Source organism: Mytilus trossulus, chromosome 14 (assembly GCF_036588685.1).
Source record: "Mytilus trossulus isolate FHL-02 chromosome 14, PNRI_Mtr1.1.1.hap1, whole genome shotgun sequence".
NCBI lineage: Eukaryota > Metazoa > Mollusca > Bivalvia > Mytilida > Mytilidae > Mytilus > Mytilus trossulus.
In genome coordinates, this window is record NC_086386.1 from 43,663,382 (window position 1) to 43,686,542 (window position 23,161).

General features: G+C 29.4%; 1 protein-coding gene across 10 annotated transcripts; it reads left to right on the plus strand.

The window, feature by feature from the left end:
• Nucleotides 1–1,717: 1,717 nt before the first annotated feature.
• LOC134696403 (mitochondria-eating protein-like) lies at nt 1,718–22,949 on the plus strand. 10 transcript variants are annotated; one of them, XM_063558172.1, is made up of 12 exons: nt 1,718–1,911; nt 7,714–7,819; nt 9,514–9,748; nt 10,813–10,908; nt 13,949–14,152; nt 15,337–15,468; nt 16,424–16,640; nt 17,177–17,335; nt 17,678–17,853; nt 18,321–18,447; nt 20,341–20,485; nt 21,338–22,949. In XM_063558172.1, the coding sequence occupies exons 1-12, from the start codon at nt 1,825–1,827 to the stop codon at nt 21,349–21,351; spliced, it is 1,698 nt and encodes a 565-aa protein (XP_063414242.1). In that variant the 5' UTR covers nt 1,718–1,824; the 3' UTR covers nt 21,352–22,949. The 10 variants fall into 10 exon arrangements, with proteins under 10 accessions (XP_063414242.1, XP_063414244.1, XP_063414241.1 ...); XM_063558174.1 differs by having other exon boundaries at nt 16,427–16,640; XM_063558171.1 differs by lacking the exon at nt 10,813–10,908 and adding an exon at nt 10,980–11,075.
• Nucleotides 22,950–23,161: the final 212 nt, after the last annotated feature.

Sequence of the window (23,161 nt, forward strand, 5' to 3'; positions counted from 1 at the left end):
TTCACTACTTGGGTGTGTTTAATAGTCTTGCATGGTCGGTACATGTGATTTCACTACTTGGGTGTGTTTAATAGTCTTGCATGGTCGGTACATGTGATTTCACTACTTGGGTGTGTTTAATGGTCTCGCATGGTCGGTACATGTGATTTCACTACTTCGGGGTGTGTTCAACGGTCTCGCATGGTTGTTACATTTGATTTCACTACTTGGGTGTGTTTAATGGTCTTGCATGGTCGGTTCATGTGATTTCACTACTTCGGGGTGTGTTCAACGGTCTCGCATGGTTGTTACATTTGATTTCACTACTTGGGTGTGTTTAATGGTCTTGCATGGTCGGTTCATGTGATTTCACTACTTGGGTGTGTTTAATGGTCTTGCATGGTTGGTACATGTGATTTCACTACTTGGGTTTGTTTAATGGTCTCGCATGGTCGGTACATTTGATTTCACTACTTCGGGGTGTGTTCAACGGTCTCGCATGGTCGTTACGTTTGATTTCACTACTTGGGTGTGTTTAATAGTCTTGCATGGTCGGTATATGTGATTTCACTACTTGGGTGTGTTTAATGGTCTTGCATGGTTGGTACACGTGATTTCACTACTTGGGTGTGTTTAATGGTCTCGTAGGTCGCATCTGTGATTTCAACTGTTGGTAAATCTTTTTCGTTTTTAATTTTTGTGTGTTTGTTTTATTGTTGTCCTGCTAAGGATGAATGCTCGATTTTGATCATAGTATAAGCCCTAACCTTAATACATTGGATACTGATTTAATTGACGACTAAAACTGCATAGAAACTGAAGTCCCTCTTTCCAATCGTATATACTTCCTTGCTCTTCCATAGTCGATTCCATAGTTAAAATGAATTACAACTTAAATTTCATCTTTAGTTGTGGAGTAATCGTGCATTTTAAGGTTTCATGTATGTTCCATAATGAATTTCTTACCGAAAAGTGGATAACTTTGAAATCATATATATGTGTGTCTAGTGCCATATCAGTTTGTATTTTTAATTTATTGTGTCAAATTCATGTCTTCCGTCTTGATAGTACCTTGATAAATAAACAAGAAGAACATAAATAAACAATCACTCGGACAATGACTGTACAGTGACTCAGTTTTCTAAAAAAACACTCTTTTCAGTGCAGTTTTCGAAGAACACTGTTTTACTGTTTTCTAAATACATTAAAAAAATGTGTATGTTTTTTTCCAAGTATCGTTGTCAATATCATCTGAGACTACTATGTGTAATAGTAGTCTCAGATACCATAGAATTTGATACGACTGTCATACAAGTGAGAGGTTTATCTAGCTATAAAACCTGACTCAATTCACCACTTTCTACGTAAGAAAATGCGTGTAATTTTAAAATAAGTCAGGAACTAAGACAAGACCGTTTTTATCCATTCGATTGGTGTTTTTGAGCTTTTGATTTTTCCATTTGATAAGGGAATTTCCTTTATATTTTCCTCGAAGTTCAGTGTTTTTTTTTATTTTACTTTTTAAGTTTTTTTTCATTCCGTTTTTTGTTTTATTACTCTTTTGTCGGGTTGTTGTCTCTTTGGTAATACGTCCCCATTCATACCTCTTTTTATTCAACTGGCAAAAAAAATAATTAAATAATAAACTTGTTTAATCCCGTTTATAGAGAGTAAATTAAATTAAGATAATTATTTGTTTGTTATCACACGATTAACGATATTTACCTGTAATACCTTACTTACAATTTGTACGATCACTGGTAATCACATGACTTGCATGTTACTTCGGATCACCAGGCATGCGTACTATTCTGTTGCGAGAGCCTTGAACGAAAAGCGTCGAAAATGGCGGAGTCTCTGAGACGGTTGGTTAACATCGGCACATTTACCGTATTACAAGATAAGTTAGAAAGATGGCTCGGCAACTATCACGTAAGTCAATAATATGCAGTATCTTATTTTGCAAATGCACAGGTCATAAACCCCTGTTATGTCCTAAAATTAGCATAAGTCCGTTTTTCTACCGTATGATTTATGAAAAAACGGTTGCTAAGATAAATCCAGGTGTGTTTTGTGGAACGTGGATGTACTTATAGTGCATATGACATCTCTCTTGTCCTTGATATGATGTTTTGCTACATTTTGCATTAATTTAGGGTTAATGAGAGTATTTTTTTGTCGATTTTTAACCTTGCCGCCATGCAGACGAACTAGTTTGGACTCGGTATACGGATATTTGATACCGGATATGGTACACAATTTACTAACATTCTTCCCATTCATTTTCTATTCTAAAACATGCAATTCAAATAAATAAGATTGAAAATGTTGTCAATTTAGTCAACAATTTTAAAGTGATTAGATGATAAAAATTAAATGATATATACGAGTCGCTAGAAAGTATTCATTCGTTAGTTTCACTTTCTGATCACAACTCTTACACTTTACAGAAATTACTCAGATGAGTTTCAAGCTCTTGCCAATTCAAGAGAACAGTAATTAAAATTTTTTAGGTAAAACCTTTGACATTTTTCATTTTTAGAGTTCAGTAGTAATCTAAAGCAGTAAAGGAAGGACAATGCAGTTTAAAATTTTCCTTAACCATGTAAACCGCATATACTTTAATATGAAAGAATTTGCAGTACTCCTCAGAAATATTTAAGTGCAACTCGTTCAAAGGGCTATTATCAAAATAAAAAAAAGTGCACACTTAATTTTATATTGTATTTCCGACAAATTCTGAAGCTTTTCAGTATAGAGATGTTATTTGTCAAAATTAAATGTATTATCATGCACTCAGTTTTTTCAATGAACTGCTAAATCTACAGGCCTGGAGTTCAATTTTTGAGTTAGATTCTGTTGGCCTGTAGATATGATTTTTACAGGCCCAAGCGCAACTCTACAAGCCTGGGCTGCCACTCAGCGGGAAGACTGTGCACTCACATATATAAATACTGTTCTAATTTGAAGAATTGGACATCATTGCTTTATGGTCTGTACCTCTCAAAAAAATTCGATTTACATAAGGAATCTCTTAAAAATCTTGTGTTATTTCATCAAACCTATGTCTTTTAAAAGTTAGTCCCAGTGAAAAATAATGTGAGTGATTATATGAAATAAATGAAAAATTTAACAAGCATTTCCAAAGTTTGCATTAGAAATGAACTGCAGGTTGTACATTTATATCAAAATTCTGAGACTACACAAATTGTTAACATGAGTCTTAACAGGCCTATGAAATTTCAAGACTTGCCAAATTGGCCATTCCTAAGGTAATGCCCAAATACAAATGATACTAGCCCATGCTGTTAACAAGCATAGAGAAGCTGTCTTACATTTTAAAAAGCAAATTCTGCAAAACATTCAAAGTTGGCACATATGTGAAATGCTCTATAAAAATACTGCCAGTAAAATGTTATGTTATACCCTGTATTAAATTGACAGTTAATATTTGTTTAAGAAACAATAAATCATAAGAAGAAGCATATTACACCACTGTGTTATAAACTTATAAGTTTTTATTGGTTTTACCTATGTATTGGAGTACACTTTTAAGTGATAAAATTTGTCAATACCAATTTATTACTATATATTTGTAGAGAATTTAAATTCATTGAGGTGTGAAATGAACAATAAATTAAACCATTTACATGTACTTTGATCTTATAATCTTTATTTATGGAGTCAGATTTAGAGTATGGTAGTTTTGCAACAGGATTAAACCTTCATTTTCTAAGGCACAGGACTTGTCAAAATGGTTGAAAATTTTCAAGTTCATGTTATATATACACATTTATAACAATTTAAAACTTTTTTACAGCTGTGTTTTTATGCCCCACCTACGATAGTAGAGGGGCATTATGTTTTCTGGTCTGTGCCTCCGTTCGTCTGTCTGTGCGAGTGGGGCATCCATGTACTATGGACAAATTCTTGTTTTTTATGTATGTGTAATTATACCAGTTTGTGTGGCTTTATCCTTGCATAAGTAATGCATTCATTTGCATCAGTTAAACCCCCTCCTAACAGTGATGTATAACATTATTTTTTGTACACACAGGAAAATCTTTCCTGCACAGTCGACATCTGTTTATGAATTCATTTCAGTTATGCGTTATTCAAATGACCCAATAAAGATATATTTTGCTACATCAGTAAAATTTGTAGGGATTAACTATTAGAGCATTGAACTGTTTGTAATGGATGGTTATTGAATGTCCTCTTTTGTACTGAAGTTAAATATCTTAGATTGCTCAGGTTGTTCAGCATTTGTGATTTATTTTGAGAAAGGGTGCACATTTAAATGAAAGATTTCCATAACTTAAGATTACTCTTTTAACATGAGCTGAGCTAGCCTATAATAATTTTATTAAAATTTTGAAACAATTATAAAGTCAAGTAGTTTCAACTCTAGCAAGTACACATGTACTTGTACCAACTATTTAATATTATATAACTTGGGGGTATTTCTATTGAAAATATAAAAAAAAGACGCATAACATGAATCTCAGATAATGCCAGCAGATAAAATTATACTGAGTTATCCATTCATTTTTTTTACCATATATATATATATGGTCCTAATGACTAGGATTCGTAGGAATTATATGAGGAGTGTTTAAATGAAACATATTAAAACTTATTTTTCAGTTTATAACAAATTTATCAGAAATATTTCAATTGATTATTTCATGACCAAGTAAAGGTAATAATAAATTGACAAGTCATATATATATATGTACAATAATAGGTTTAATTGATTTTTATCTTGCTCCCAAAGGTTAACTAGGTTTAAATTAGAAAAATGGTCATTCATAAAATTATAGAACAAAAATCATGATTCAGTTTGATCAGTTCTTTATGGATTATCAAAAAGACTATTGTTCATTTTTTTAAACCCCCAACAGACAAAATCAAGCAAAAGTTAAAAGTATAAAATACACAATGCATCATTGATACAAAAGTCATTGTGTTGGAACATGAATTGTTAGTAATATTTTATTCGATCAGACTTGACAGGAATTGGATCTTTATGTACTTATAAAGATTAATAGATGTATGATGTGACATGTACAATGTAAGCCACTAAGGCAATGGTTTAGAAGTTTATTGTCTTATATAGTTTTTATATATAAAAAAATGGAATTATGTCATGAATTTAATGCTTCTAAGGTCCTTATCCAGTCTGATTTGAAATTTTGGGATGAAATTGTTGTCAATAATTTGTCCCATCATTTTTTAAGTATACATGCATCAAGAACGTACATATGTACATAAGTGACAGAAAGAGTGTATTGATTTTTTTTTAGAAAAAAGTGTTAATTTATACTTTGCTTGCATTTCCCAAATTCAGACAGGTTAACTTATTTCCTTTTTTTTCAATCCTTGAAAATGATGATTTAAAAAGATATCAATGCATTTAGTTCGAACAACTACATTTACACTGTAATTCATTCAATTTTAATGTTGTAGAATTTTAAAATGTAACAAATTTTGATCCCATACATTTATAATTTGCAGAAGTAGTGAATCTCTGTATGTTTATATAAGAAACATGCTGAAACAAGCAGAATTTTTGTTGCATGATATATCACCCAGTTTAGTACATACACTTGACATTTTATCTCTGAAATTCCTATAGTTCCGTTCAAATTCCATTGACGTATATATCTGGGTATATACAAACTATTATTAATTAACTAAATTTTGTTTACCTGAGAATTTTAAAATAGGTGTTTAAACCTATCATTATACTGATTACAACCTTAAAAGGATAGGTTCAGAATTCGAAAACTAAAAGTTGGATTTCGTAAATTGTGTAAGAGGCATTGAAAGACCTGATTATGAATTTGAACCCATGTAGAAATCTCTGACGTGATTGTGGTTAATTTTAAAGGTCATAATCTATGGTAAAGTCACATTTACTATATACATATTTGTATTTAAACAGTTCAGGAAATCTATTGAAGTTTATATTGACAAAATTAAATAGGTAGATATAAAGCTGTAAAATATATTTTCTTTTCTCCGGTAGCAAATATTTGCATAGATTTTGATTTATTGAAAACATTTAACACTTTAAATGTTTTAGATTAAATAGGAATAGTTTTGTATATATCATCAATTCTAATATGAATGGTTTTTCTTTACTTTGAATCAGCAATTTACGTTAGAATATTAAAGTGCTTCAGATGTAAAGTTTTCAAATTTATGTTTTCATTTAAAACTATGGACTGATAAATAAGTGCTTCTTTAATTACTGTGTTACAAAAATTGTTGTGACAAATGAATTAAATATAAAAGTACCCCATTTCATTTTTCAATTTTAAGTATAAATGTAACACAGCTATATGTGCTTGTTTAAACCTATATAAAAAAAAATGATACCATATTATTGATGCAAAAAAAAATATTTTGCAGTTTCCTATTAACATGATTAAAAGACCATATTTCTGTAAGAAACAAAATATTATTCATTGAAAGATTAAAAAAAATGTAATTTTATCGACAACAAGTACAGCCAATTTGTTGCCCAAAATTTTAATATCTATAACCCAAGGACATATTTAAGTTGCATATAATCCTCGAAGCATATATACATCAATCTTTAACAGATCTTCCAGCCAAAATTTCCCCAAGATATTTCCCATTATAATAACGTACAGTGTACCTATTATCTAAATATTATGTATGTATATACAATGTATATACAAATTAGATACCAATACAAAATCAATATAGTTGATGGTATTTACAGTGACCGTGGTTGTTGACCGATTAATTGATTATGACCTTTAATTTTGTGGACAGATTAATATTTGCTGACTTTCAACATTTAATCAAACTTTATTGATTGGTATGTTAATTATTTTGGTTTTATGCCATTCGTTATTAATTTTTTATGTATGGTAAAAATGTAAATAATTGATAGGTCAAACAATAAATTGATATGAAACATCTCATGTTCTTGTCACAGATAATTGTTTTTATTGATTGTACATTAACCTAAAATATTATGAATGATTGAAGTATGTGTTTGGATAGGTGGGATTAAAATAACTGTCATTGACTGTAACTATCTAATTGATTAAACAATTCTAATCTATTGATTCATATTTTAAAAGGTTAAATTAAATATCTTTTTTTTTAAATAAAATATATTCAATTTGTCTTTAACTAAGTTATTTTGAAGGACTTGTGTACCATGAGTAAAATAGAAGGATTTCCCAACTTCAAAGGGAACTAAGAAAACATTGCAGCTATGATCGGTTATCACTTCAGTCTTAACCTACACTTATAACATTAAATGGTGGGTCACATTAAAAATGCACACTTCATTTCTCTTTATTATTTGAAATAGTTAAAAGATATTTGAGTATCTTTTTGCTTTTTTTTTTTATTAAATTCAAGAGCTTCCACTGCCTCTAAAACCTTCCACTGGCATATCAGAATTAACCAAGAGTTCTGTAGGGGGCATTAAAAACCAGCAGCCAATCGATCAAATTAAAGAATAGTTACAGTTTCCTTCAGACTATTGACTTTTAAGCAAGCATGCAAAACATTGGACATTTCTTTTGGACAAGTAACAATTGATGAAGCTTTTTGTATTTCATGAAACTAACTTTAATATAATTTCTACTAAATAAATCACTCAATATATTGTAGATGAAAGTAGCCCAGGAAAGCTAAAAATTAATTAATCATCTTTAAATTTTATTTTCATTGTTGTTATTTCAGATCAACACATGTGACCAGAATGTTGCTCGGTGCTGTGAAATTATTGAACTTAATGCCAAAGTTCAAGGGCAGCTATTTAAATTACTCAGTGTCACTGCCGAATCAGGTAAGCCCTACAAAGATTTGTGTATTTGTCCCTTTTTTAATGCGCTGTCCAATTATTTGACCTTCATTCAACCAATAATGGCAAGATCCTCATGATAATTCACGTACATATGCTATGAATTTGAGTTTATGATCACAGATTTAATTTAATTTTGATAATAAATTACTGTGCGTTATCATCGTCATGTTGATTCATTTTTATTCGTTGGATACCAATTTTCGTGGATACAGTTGAACCACAAAACTAATTATCAATGAATGGCAAATTTTTATCAGGTTTGTATGCAGACTTCTGCAAAACCATAAAATTATATATCTACAAATATGCAAGTTTATATAATATTTTGCTATTATTTTTTTAACCTGCTTTAATACATAGAGGGTGTGCAAGTTAAAACTATCGATGTACTACATAAGTTGTTTCTTCTAAGTAAAAAACATTTCGAGTGCAACTATTTCTTTTTCTTTTTATTTGTTACCTTCTCAAAATTGATATTTTCCATTCATGGATCTGTTTCAAAATTATTCATTCTAGTCATTTAAAAAAAAGGAATTCTTGCAAGCTGTTGGCTTACATTTAAATGCCTTATGTTTTCTGCATTCTTAAATAAATTAAAACATTGATACTTTTAAAATGTTTACGACTGTAATAGTAGCATAGTTGTAATTGTTTTCTAAAGGAATTTAATATTTAAACAAAAGCCAATACACTAAATACATGTGCTCTATTAACCTGGAGATTAATTTCAAAGACATTTACCAGAGTGTGAAATAAATTTGTACATTTAAAATCGGCCATTTGGCACAAATAAACGTAAGATATTTCCTGTTGATAAGACGATTTCCTAAATGTGCTTACTTAAGCATTTTATTGATTGGTGTATAGTTTTTAAAGGACAATTACGATGAAATATTATCTAATAAACTGCATTGTTGAATTGCTATATACATACATGAATGTATACTTTGAGTGTTTATGACACGATAAAAAACAGTTCATTTAGTTATTTGTTCCCACATAAAGAAAGTTTCCAAATATTGATTTAGCCTTTGAAATGTAATTTATAAATATTAAATTTGAAAATTAATATGGCAGTAAATTAATATTATAAAAAAGAAGTTGTTATATTATCTTTTCCTAAGTTTGTTGAAATATAGTACTCTTATGAAAGCGGTCCACTTGTTTTGTATATACATGAATATAAAAAAAGCTTTCATATGAACTTAAATACCAGGTTTTTGTTAGAAATGAATACCATAGTCTTATTACAATGTACATGTACATTTAAATACATGTACCTATGATTTAACATGAAAGTCTCTGTATTTACAAGTAATAAATGAAGGCTTAAATGTTTTTCATATTAACATGTACATTTTGTAACTATAACTTCCTGATATTTATTTACTTTAAAGACCATATCAAGCTAGAACATTCAGTATTCTGCATTTGCAAAAAAGTTTGCATTGTGGCTTGCTGCTGAAATTTTATGATATCAATGTGTAAAAAACCTGATAATTTATACTTACAAAATACCACACCTACACCCAACTCTTGACAAGATAAATATAAATTTACAAATCCTAAAAAAAAGCATGGTTCATAGTGTAGTTGACCTCTGCACAAAATTTATTTTCTATTTTATTTGTTAATTGAAAATACATTCAACTAATTATGAATGTTTATACTTTTAGGTGGTATGTATGGAGGTGCCAGTATTATTAAATCTCGTTTACTGCCATTTTTGGGACAGAATTTCTTTACCTCAGGGGGATCTGTAACAGCTGACACTAGCCTTAGTATCTTAGCAGAATCTGCAGCAAAAAATAGGGAACTAGATGACTTACAAGACCAGTATGAAGTCAGTTTAAACGACCTAGAAGCTGATCTTAAAGCTAGAGAAAATGAAGTACAAGACCTTCGTGATGAGTAAGCATTATCTTAAATCCTGTAAACCAACTTATTCTCGTGGATACTTTATTGTTTATAACCAGCTAGTCAACTTCACGGCATTCAATTTCGCCATTTTTTTATTTACTTAATGTAGTTTGATAGGGAAAGATCCAAGTTATTCCTTTTCATGACGATTTAATTTCACGTTATTTTTCTAATTGCGAAAGTTGCAAAAATAAATCGCTCACGAAATTAAGTTGGTTAACAGTAAGTTCTCATATACTATTAGCGGCCTCAGTGGCTTAGTTATCCAAATAATTCATCTTATTTATTACAAGCCTTTGGCTATTAACACTGAGGTTGTGAGTTTGAACCTTTGCACATTGCAGGTGTGTTTGACCTCAATCTAAATTGATGAGGATTGTCAGTTTAGGCTGGAAGTTTGTGGTTCTCTCAGTGCACTCTGGCTTACTCTTTCAACAAAAAATTTGGCATCCATGTCAGAGTAGCTTATTGTCGTGAAATGGCCTTATACACCAATAATTAATCTAGCAACCTTTCAAGTTTAAGATTGAGTTTTTATGTTGTTACTTTTGACTTAACTGGGATCCTACAAACACATGACAAAAATGATTGATTCGAGAAAAAAGAAATTTGAAATTTCACAAGATTTTCCAAATAGTTACTTTCATTGATTATGACTAAAGAATGACCTTATGTCCATATTTCATATAAAAACTTTGGAAATTTACTCCTGCACTTTATAAAAATGGAAGTCTTAACCTAATTAGAGAAATGACCTTGGTGATGAGTAAATGAAACCACACAACTTTTTTTTCTAATAAAGTATTTGTAGTTTGACACTGTCTGGTGTTGGATTTAAATGTGACACATTACAACGTTTTCTGGATTTTTATTCATTAAAGGTTAACTACAGTTCATAGAACTACATATTTTGAAAACAGTTTGAAATATTAGCAAAATTGATACAGAAATGACAATTATTAGGCTTAAATGAAGGAGAATCAGAAAGCTGTGATATGTGTCATTGTTTCATTGTTCAATATTTGATGATTAACTTTATATATCTGCTTGATTAGACTATTGGACACCAAGGATGAACTATCAAGGAATTTAAGAAACTCAACCACTGACAAAATGTTCTTGGATTCAGAAAATAGAGAACTGAGAAGAAAGTAAGCTATATTTTCTATTTTTTCATTTTTGTTACAAATGTTTTAATCATGACATATTTTGCTTTCCATAGACTGATTGAAACAAAAGAGGAGCTAAACAGAAGTTTAAGAACAACAACTAGTGATAAAATGTTAAATGATGTTGAAATACGTGAACTACGACGAAAGTAAGATTGAATTATCTCCCTTGCTTCTGCTGTATTATCTCCCCTGCTGATTTAGTGTTGTATCTAATTACAGAATGTTTTACTAATTTCATTAGAATTCAGTGTCATAAAGAAAATTGATTAATTAGTTTTCCTGATTTCATTTTATTCAAAAGATGTTAAGACAAATATTTTGGAAGAATGGTCCATTTTGTTTTTTATGTATCAGCATCTTTTACATCTGATAAACAAACTGCTTAGATAAAATTATGTAAAACTTGGACCAAAGTAAATTTGAAATTTGCAACCATTATTTTGTCAAATAGATAATGTGTTTAAATTAAAATGTTATTTATTCTAACAATAATTTTGGGAGATGGTCTGACACCTTTAACGTAGGCACTACTTATTAGATTCTTATAGTTTATTTCTTAACCCTGTAGATTGAAGGGCAGCACTGCATACAATATATAGTTACATAGACGGACACATTATTACTTATTTCACTTTTAAATTTAAGAGTATAGGAAATGTGTAATGATACTATTACTAATATAGATAGTATATACTACACAATTCCCAAAAATACTTTTTTGATGGAATTTTAATTTTATGATTTCAAATTGCTAGATTTTAGATATTGATTTTTTTTTTTAAATTTAAACAATTTTTTTTCTGTTTAAATATAACAATTCCATGAATAATTTTTTTTATAATTATTAAAGTCACATGTACCTATTCCATCAGAAACGGTTAAAAATAGATTTTCATTAATTTGAACTTTAGAGATTTGTAGAAATTAGTATGATATTTTATATACTGTAAATCAGTTATTCAAAATTTTTATTAACGGCTGTCATACTTCAAAAAAACATGTAGTGCATTTTTGAACAAAAGGTGTTTTAGGAAATGTTTTGTGATTTTGGATTGGTTATAGTTGGTTTGGTGTATTATCATGGTTTGAAGTGTGATCATATAATTGTGTATCATTTTAATCCTGTGGTGATTGTGTATCATTGTAATTCTTCATACACACCATAAAAGTTTATTGTCATCTCAAAATGATTTTTGGGTCTTAATGGCTAAGTGGTCTTAGTAGTCAACACTGAGGTTGTGAGTTTGAACCCTGCTCGTGCGGGTGCACTCAACTCCAATCATAATTGACTAGGATTGTCAAAGGTCAAATGTTTTCTCCTGGCAATACAGCTAATTTATCCACCAATAAAACAGGCATCCATGAAATAGCCCCAAAACAGTGCTTAAAAGTGGCATTAAAAAACACCAAATCTCAAAATCACAAGGATTTATAATTTAGAATACTACAATGGGGACAGTATATTGAATGTCCATCATTCAGTCAGTACATCAGTTATTTTGGTCTGAATTCCTTTAAATTGTATTGTATTCAAACTTGGATATTTTTTATATGGTTACAAATGACAGGAAGATCACTATTGATTTTGAGGTCAATATAGCAGTTTTCGTGAATAGACATATGATAGGCCCACAATCCAAGGCTTCTATATTTTCCCTTTTATAGTTCTTCCTCATGGTAATAGAATCAAAACTTTCCTAAAAGAAAAAATGTCTTCAGGACTTGGTACAACAGTTTTTTTATGTAGACTGCAGTTGGTCTACGGTCACGGTCATAATTGCTGTGATAGTTATTAGACCAAAATGTGTGCAGGAAACTTTTCAGATGTGAAATCAAGTGCTTTAAATAGGTTTCCAACCTTACCTGGATGTAAATGAGAAAAAGATTTAAGTGGGAGTCATGGGTCATGTAAAAGATTCCTCAGTTTTGGTAGCAGAAGTTTTGTTTTGCTTACACTTTTGAACATAATGCAATTTTTAAAAATGAATAATTTGAAAAAAAAATAAAATCTCAAAAATATTTTGAATATACCGCATACTACTTCTGAGCTTGACACTTTCTGAGATGACCATACTAGGAATATAATCATTCAGCTTTGTATATTGCACTTACTGTAACTAAAAATATCATTATAGCGGGTAATGGCAGAATGGTTTAAAAGTTATTACTAATATTATAATGCATATTTTCTTACAGGTTTCAACATTTATTCAATTTGTCAGGTTATGCAAATGTTTATTATTTACATCGTAAACCTTACAAGTTTTAACCAATCTTTCTTGATACTGGTTAATTTATCAAGTGCTTTGAGATCAGGTTGCTTAATTGATTTTGCCTTGTATTCAAATGAAATTCTCCATCAATATTAGCTGTGAATAATTCATCTTTTAAAAAAAATGAAAATTGGTTAAAACATGTAAGTTTTATGTTGTACCGGTAATCATTATATATTTTTGCAGAAATTTTATAAGTACATGTATAATCTACTTTTGATATTGTAATGGTAATTAATTATGGAATTGCATTATTTTGTGTGTAAAGACACGTTTTTTTACAGGACAGATGAGTTGTTATATACATAAATGTTTTAAACAAAGAATGCTTAAAACATGAAACTAGATTTTCATGTTGAATGGTCATATACATTGGTGATAGCCATTTTGTGTTTTATTTTAAGCAGGCTAAATGCTGATAGAGATAGCTTTATTTGAAGTTTGTCGCTTTTTGTCATATCATTTAAAAAAGAAGAAAAAAACATTGAGTACTGATAAAAGCTCTAACATTTATTGTAGGAAGAAAACATTTAATTTCTTTAAATTTTACATATAATTTGGAAATTGGACATAATAAGTCCTACTCTTTTTACAATTAAAGATTAAACAAAATTAGAATCAACTTGGTGAACAAACAAATAAACTCAGCCTTAAATGGAAAAGAATCATTTTTGTTGGCGGCATAAATAGTTTGAAGTTTGTTGACCCTAGAAATATCGTAACTTTTAGTCATTTGTTTTGTCCAGACTAGCTTTAGCAGAAGATGAAGTTAGAACTTTAAGATCAAAAGCAGGACTGTTAACAGATTATGATACACAAGTTCGACGTTTACGTGATGACATTGCTCTCCTAACAGCTAGGCGAGACTCACTTTTAAGAACGTCAACAATTAAAGATAAAGACGATTCATTCTTATCTTCAAAAGATGAGTCTAAACGCAACGGTCCAGGGTAAGGCAGTTGTCATGGAGACTAACAATGTCATTGCTTTTGCCAGCTTCCTGCCTTACACTTTAGTCCTGCACTTACATACTTGCTATTAATAGTAACATGTTTTATTGTCATAATCAGAATTAATTCTTTCATCCCTATTTCTTTGGTGTTGGCTTTATGTGCTTTGATGTTGTAATTTTTAAATATCAATTTAATTTCTGAAAAATTTCAAGAAATTTTCAAACTTTAATTTATAGGGATGATTGGATTAAAATATTGAAATTTTTAGTGTTATGTGTATTAATAACATTATGTATGGATGTGGATATTATTTAATTTTAGAATTATATGTAAAGGGAATTTAATCTTTTGTTTGTGAAATGTAGAAACGTTAATTTTTGGTGGCTAATATAAAACGAATTAATTTATAGTACTTACTTACTCTTAACATTTTTTTCTTTCTTTATGTTGTCAGAAATTATTCTGTCTTGCTAAGCTATGTGTTTGTTAACTTTTTTTAAAATCAATAGTTTCCTAATAATTTCATGTTGTCTGTAAAACTGAAAAACTTATATTTAAAGTAAAATGGAACACAAAAAAATAAAATAGTATCAGAAAATGCCCAAAGAAGTTTTCATAAATAATAAAATTATGAAGCTAAGTTTTTTACATTGTGGATATAAAACAAGTGTATTTATAACAAATTTTGCATATCAAATAGCTTTTTATTGAACTTTTAAAATGTGTTTATTTGGAATACACTAGTACTGTAGTTGGGTTTACATATTTTGATTTCAGTTTAAATTGTGTAGTTAATTGATTATTTTTTTCAATTCTTTTTAATTAATTTTGTTAATTTTTATAGTTTTGATTGCATCTGTGTTCATAAATTCTTACATTTTAATGTGAAGTTAAGAGACTTTTCAGTAAAAACGATTTATACACAAACAAAAGCGTTTCATTCCCTCTGCATGAAGAAGCTCTTGGCCAGATAGTTTCAAAATATAACTGACCTGGAAGTAAATCCTATTGAAACATGCATAAAATCTTGACAGAGTTATAATTTAACTGAAATATGCAATTTGCCTCTCAGACAGTATTTTGAAATTGTTTGGCCATAAATTAATCTTAAGCTTGTGAATAAAAAGATTAAAATTGCTGTTTTCCCTTAAGTTATTTCTTCCTATCGTCCATTTTTATAGGCTCGCTGACGCACAAGATGAGATTGTCAAATTACGTGCAAGATCAGGTCTTATTGATACTTACGAAAGACAAGTAAGGAATCTCAAAGATGAACTCTCATTGTCTTCCACTAAAAAGAGCTATTTGGATGGGTAAGATTATGGCCGTCAGCACATTCATTTCATGCTTTAATTGTTCTTTCCTTCATTTTATTCTCTTTCTCTCTAAAAACCAAGTACCACAACTTAAGGTTGAAATAATGGATAAAAATCTCTTTTTTTTTCTTACTAAATGCACATGTGGTTTATTTCATGAGTTAGCTCCCTTTATAGCAATGTGTGATACTGTGTTCACTTGAATTTCAACACTTGTCAGATTTTTATATAGATATCTAACTTCAACCTCACTGCATGGGTATGAAAACATCTAACATTAGTGATAATATATTCTAGAAAAGTAAGATTAAAATGAAGAGTGGAAAAGAATAACTTCAAAATCATAATTACTTGATTTTAAGTTTTAATTTGACTAATTAATACATAATGCTAAATCTGCATATTCTCTCTTTCTCATTTAAATGTAGATTTTCTGCTAGTACAATAGAGATATCTTTTTGTATAAATTATTTGTTATTTTTAATAATACTGTGTTCACACTACATGGCGTGTTTTCATTTTGGAACTTACTAATTGCATGATGAATTTTCACACCAGTATTGCATCACAAATATGTATATTTCCAGATTGCAGACACTCTAGAGCACAATGAGAAAAAACAATTCTTTTAATAATTTTATATACCAAAAGGTATAATGCCTGATCAGTCTTTATGAACATGTAATGTGAACACTGTATCATATAGTGCATTTGATTAGGGGAAAAAAAAGTTGGGATATTATAATACAAATTTTCTTTTCTGGAAGTGAAAAAATTTATAGGGAAAATTAAATCTTTCAATTAGAAGATATATATGCAGATGATAAAAAAAATCTAATTATTCTAAAGAAATTTTATTCTGATTAAAATTACTGTTCTTTTTAAATTTTTAATGTTTTCTTTGCACTTTTAAAATTTAAATCATGATAGCCAATATTTTACTATTTTTAAGCAGAGATGTGTACAGCAGTTTGAACTCCTACCGTTACACACCACGAGTAGGATCACCACTGTCCATAGACGATCCCGTACAACGTGTCAGACAACAGAATCTCATCTCACGATGGAATGATATGTTCTCACAGGATCGTCTGGACGCCATGGATACACTCCGTCGCTATTCAGATGATTATGAAAACAATCAAAGAATCATCTTCCTAGCTTTACAGGTATGGGATCAAAAATTATTCAGTAAAAAAATTGTGATAATAAAAGTACATTATCATTGTAATACATAATTGTATATAGATATATAAAGATGTGGTATGAGTGTCAATGAGACAACTCTCCATCTAAGTAACATTTTGCAAAAGTAAATCATCATAGCCTTGGCTCACCCTAAACAGCAAGCTATAAAGGGACCCACAATGTATAAAAAAAAATGAGAGGCAGCATGTTTAAATGCTTTGATAGGTACCAACATTCACTCTTACCTGAAACAATAGTGTTTCATCAACATAGAAAGACCTACTATAAAATATAAAACATTTCATGTGTGTATCTTTGATGTTAAATGTTATGCCCTGCATGTGTTCTGTGACTAGAAATAAAGAAATTTGTTTTGTAAAATAGAGTCAAGAAGGATACAGTTTGTTTCAATGAATTAGAATCACTGTATTTTGCATATCAAAAATGCATTATAGACCTCAAAGAAAGAGAAATCATATACAATTTTTGATTTTCAATGTTTTATTTATTGTTACAGGAAGCATTCAGTGTGGCCAAGTGTGCTTTCCGTCAGTTTAAGATGAAAGTCCGAGCCAACCTGGCAGCTACACACATTGGTCCAGAGACTCTTGAGGAGGCAGTCCAGGACTATGTCAACAGAAATACAGACCTATATGACCTTCCTGGAATGGTTGCAGTAAGTTGTGTGTACAAAGGGAAATAACTCAGTTTTTTTCAATTTAAAAAAAAAACAATTAAAAAAGAATATGCATACTAAGATAGAAATTCTAGAATTAGAAATTATTATGAAGTTGCATAGATACAGTTATATGGGGTCCTTGGCCAGCTTGGGTTGTAAAAATAGCAATCACCAATGTTGTTTTTTTATACCCTCATTCTACTTCTTTTAACATCACACCATCATGAAAATTTACTTCATAGATTATAATTTGAGAATGCAGATTTTAGAACTGTATTATTTTGAAAACATGAAATGTACCACTCTTTTAAATCATGAAATATATGAATATTCATTTAGGATGTATTGAGAGGGTTGAATAGAAGTCCAAAGATCTATCTTCCACCAGACTCTACCTTTGCTGTGGTTCAGCCATTCATCAGAGAAGCCTGTAAACTTGCCTGGCAAATGAGTGCTCTAGCCCACCCACTAGATATTGCAGTGGCCACTGATGCTGAACTCTTTGACAACAACAGGTAATTAAATGTTATATCTATTTTATATTTCTGCACCTGTTTTGCTAAAAAAATCTAGAAACAGATATCTAATTGAAAAGTGTTTTTTTTTGCGTAATCTCATATAAAACGGAACTATGGACTTTAGTAAAATTCCATTTAAGATTTTATTGGTGTTAGAAAAAAGAATCTACCATTTAAAACCCTTGAATAACACCACCTTGTGTAACTTTGAATTTACATGTTTGAATTTAGAGTTGGAATTTTAAATGATCTACATGATAATTACACAAATAGATAATGAATTGTTTTGATTTCAGTGAATGCTGAACCCTTAAACAAAAAAAGACCTGCTAAATACATCAAGGAATTTTTGCTAATATAAAAAAAGACTAAGAAATTAGATACCAACTTCTTTAGTAAAAGTATAAGATATTTTGCAAAGTCCAAACCAGAGATAATTTCATATTTATACAATTTGTTTACAGATATCGTAGAAGTTATGATTCTGAGTACACAGCACCATTAGTAAACCATCACATCTGGCCAGCCCTGATGCAGGGATCTAAGGTTCTAATGAAGGGAGAAGCTTGCACTCGTAGAGGAGCATCACTGGTAAGTCACATTAAAATCTTAAAGTCAAGTACATGTTTACTTTTATGATGTCAGAGAGATGAGGAGGAAATATGTAGAAAAAAATGAACGTTAAACAACTACAGCATCAAATATATCATATATAAGTGTATTATTTCCTGTCTTTTCCGCTGTATTTATTAAGGGACAGTGGGTATCAAGTGGGTAAAAACTACAATGTAAAATGTATGCACATAGTAGAAACTTAATAATTTCACAGTTTTGAACTTTATTGAGCATTTTTTTAAGTCCATGAGATATAAATTTGATTTGAAATAGAAGTGACTTTAAAGTTTGTAATCATTTTCAAGATTTTTGTTCCAAGTATATTTATAAAATTGAGAATGGAAATGGGGAATGTGTCAAAGAGACAACAACCCAACCAAAAAAAAAAAAAAAAAACAACAGCAGAAGGTCACCAACAGGTCTTCAATGTAGGTCTTATATCTACAATGGAAAATCCAGCTGCAAGAAATTACTAACTGTATACAATCACTTGCACTTTATATAATCATTGTGGTTGCAGTTCTCATCCCTATATATTTGAAATTGTGTCTTCAATCCCTTAAATGTTAAGGTTTTATAAAAAAAAAATTATGTGTTTCCTGACCATTCTCTTTTTTTCAAACTTTGAAATAATTTTTGATAAATTTCACGATCTAGGAAAGTCAATGTCTTTCTTTGTAAGTCTAATTGTTAAATCTGAAAAATGTAAGTTTCAGCTATAATTTCTTCTGATGGAAGCACATAACTTTTTTATAGCCTTAATTGTATTTATCACTTCATACATCATCTCAGTTTTTAGGAAAGTCACATGATAGTCATGTGCTATTGTCCTTACAATAAAGAAGAAAAAATGTGCCAAGAATTAGTTTCAATGTTGTAAAAAATGTTTTGTATGAATCTTTGATGAATTCAAAAATAACAATTGTTTTAATGTATTTTATCACAGCCTGTAGAGTATTACCGAATTGAGGTAAACATTCTTGTACACTTTTTGGTGAAAGAATATTAAAAATGTGTCAATATAGTTGAACCTCATTTTCCCTCAATTAATGTTATCAACATGTTAATGATATGCATAAATAATTCATTAAATGATTTATTTTACTATTTAAACTAGTCCTTCTTATTATTATGTAGATAGCTTATCAGCAGGTATAAGAACAGATTTATTTTATTTTTCTTGCTCGACCAAAATAATGTTAGAGAGATGAAAAGAAAATGTGTTTTTCTAAATAATTTTTCTTTTGACTAATTTTTTTACTTTATATAATCAAAATGAAAAACTGGTGAACAGTCTTATCCTATAATTTTTGAATCATAACTTCTTATAAGTCTACAAACTTTAAGCTTCCATTTATCTAAAAAAAAAATGCTTATGATATTTAGGAAATTGAGATTCCTCAGAACTTGCATACTATAATATAGTCATAAAGTAGAGGTAAAGGCTTCTGCTTGCTTTTTGATAGCTTGGTAACAAAAGAATCTAACCTAAATAAGCTTAATATTTCTGAAATATATGAAAAAAGAAAATGAGAAATTCCTAGGCATTCTAAGAAATGAGGTTCAACACTTTAATTACTAATAGTAGATGTTTAGAATTAATTTTTTGTATTTAAACTTTTATATCACACTTTACATATTTTTGAAGCTAAGAAAATGTCAAGAATTATCTCCCATCTCATTTTATAAATTTTATGAATATATAAATAAAGTTTTTTGGTAAATCATACTGGTAGTATTCTTAAGTTAAGGCTGAACAAAGGAGGCTTATGCAGTTCAAAATCCCTCCATCTTGATGGACTTGTGAGATTCTATTATTTTGTCAGCTTAAAAATATATATTGATTTAATGCCTTGTTTTTGTTTTCAGGGAGCTAGTAGGAGAAGCAGAAGCAGATCCCGATCTGTAAGCCCAAGTCTGCGTGCACGATCCCGTTCTCGTTCAATGAGCCCATCTCGTATGGCTCGTAGTCGTTCCCCAAGTCCACGACGAATTGCAAGTCCGTATAGTTCAGGTCGGTTGTAGAAGAGACTTCTTACTTCATAGACTGTGGCTATCTGTTTAGAATTTCTTCATAGTTGCACTGCAAACTTCATTATCCATCTTGTCTTTGTATATGTAATCCTTTGTACATTATGCACTTCTGTGTGATGACCAATTTTTTTTTTAATCTTCATTTTGTCTTAACATGGTTCATTTGAGCTGCACACACACTGCACCTTTAATGTCACTTAAATTTGTTTTATCAGTGAACACTAAAGGAGTTTTAAATGATTTATTAAAATTTTGACAAATATTGAGAATATGAAGACCCTGGGATTTGAGAATATGTCATTTTCTAGCACTTTGTATATAGCCTCTAAATTACACAGCATTTTTATTATTTATTTGTAACCTACATTTTAATGGCATGTGTTTATTTCTTTTTCTGTGATATTCTTTTTTGAATGGATTATACACTAATTATAGTTTTATATAGTTTGAAATTGTGAGCATGGTTAGAAAAAAAGGCTGGTTTTAGAATTTGAATGCACATTTGAAGATCATTTGCATAGTTACACACAAACCTAGACATAGTCTCTTGTTTAAAAAAAAATGCAAACCAATAGAAGATTTCTAGTAAAATTTCAAATTCTTTTGATTTTGTGGTTAATTCTTATTTGCACTCTATACTAATTTCATAACATACAGTACATTAAAGTTCAAATAACATTTAATGAAATAAATGGTAAAGGTTTAACATTTTATTTTTTTGTTGTGAACTGTAATGAGCAATCCTAACATTAAAGTGTGTAACTTAATTTTTGTTACCAAAGTCACATATGCCCATGTTGTGTGATCTAACCATTTGACCTTGACATTTCAGATCCACTTTTCTAGATGCAAGTAAAACAGATGATCCATGTTATTTAGTTGACAATATACATATATGTTGATACCATTTGTTAATGTTGTTATTGACAATTATTTATTTGTTTTGGTAATGTCATGTGATCTGTTGCAGACATACATGTTTATATTTGGTATTGTCATGTGACTTGTTGCAGACGGTCAAATTTTATCTTGGTACTGTAGAAGGGGATGTTGGTTTTATGTTTGTTGAATGTGAAATATTGTAGTAAGGGTTCTAGAGTGAAGCAAATATAAAAGAACGAATTTTTCAATGTGTGTGTTTAAAGTAGGAAAAGTGTTCAAAAGTTTTTAAAGTATGAAATCTGAAACTTCTTCCCAACATCAAATTTAAGGAAAGATTTTGAAAATTCAACTTTAATTTGAATATTCCATATCAGACCAGTTTGAATAACAAAGAATTTGATATTTAACAACATACACCTAACCATTTGAAGCTTCTTAACATGCTCATTATGAAATTTTTGGACAGCATTAACAAAAAGTCCTTAATCTAACATTTAGTTATGACATCCACAATAATGTAACAGTTCACAAAGTTATAAATATGTATTTTAATTTATTTATATTTAATTTTTAGTGCTTTAATATTGTTACCATGGTTATTGAGAAGTAAGATTCTTTTTGTTGACATTCCAAAAATATTATACCTTTTTAAATGTAGATTGTTAGTTTTTTTTCGGATAATCAAAAATTTGATAAGGGGTAAAATCATGCAAGACATTACAAAGATTCTTAGTCAATCAGTTCAAAAAGGGAAATTTTAGAAGACAATCCCTATAGCATTCTATGAAGGTGCTTTTGGACCAAACTTATACAACTGTGATACTTATTTTATTTTTATACAATTTTAAGTAAGATATTATTAGATTTTTACAATTTTTGTGATTTTAAGAAAAGGGTTCCGTCCATAACTCTAGCCATTTCAGTATAATCTATTTTGTTGAACATTGTTTTCTTGTGATATTTTAATAATTGTTTTTATATTAATCATGTTTTCATTACTGTAGAATATTTTTGTTAGTGTGTATTCTATACCTCAAGTTTGAGATAGATCTGTTTTGGAATTTTTACAAAAAATAACAAAAATATTAATAGGGTTTTTAGATTTATGTTTATGTGTGCATACGAAAGTGAATATATTTTAGAAAAGCATGATTTGTTTGTTAATTTCATTAATTTTTCTCACGAAATTTAGAAAATGATGTAAAATTTCATATTCTGGTTTTTTTAACAAGGGGAGATAATTGCAATCATTGTCTATACTTCTAATTTCTGGTTTATTTTTGGGGGGTGTTTTTTTTCATTTTGCTATTTTTTTAAACTTTCTTTATAAAAAAAACAAACCTAAGTTTGTAATACAAAAATAAGATAGAGAAACTTTTGATAATACTTTTTTTTTAAAATAATTTTATAACTGAAGCAGAATATGATATTTTATTGACCAGGTTCACCAGGGTTGGAAACAGATTGTAGATATATTTTGCAAGATTTTTTTTTCATATGCAGTTATATTTATATATTACATATATTTATGTAGAGTTTTATAGAAATAAAAATAAACAAAATGCTTTACTTAATATTTTAAATAGAAAGGAAATTTGATGTTATTTCATAAAATTGAAAGAACTGACAACAGGAATTTGTTCTTTCTTTATGAATAAATAGATATAAGAAGATGTGGTATGAGTGCAAATGATACAACTCTCCATCCAAGTCACAATTTGTAAAAGTAAATCATTATAGGATAAAGTATGTCATTCATCACAGAGCTTTGACT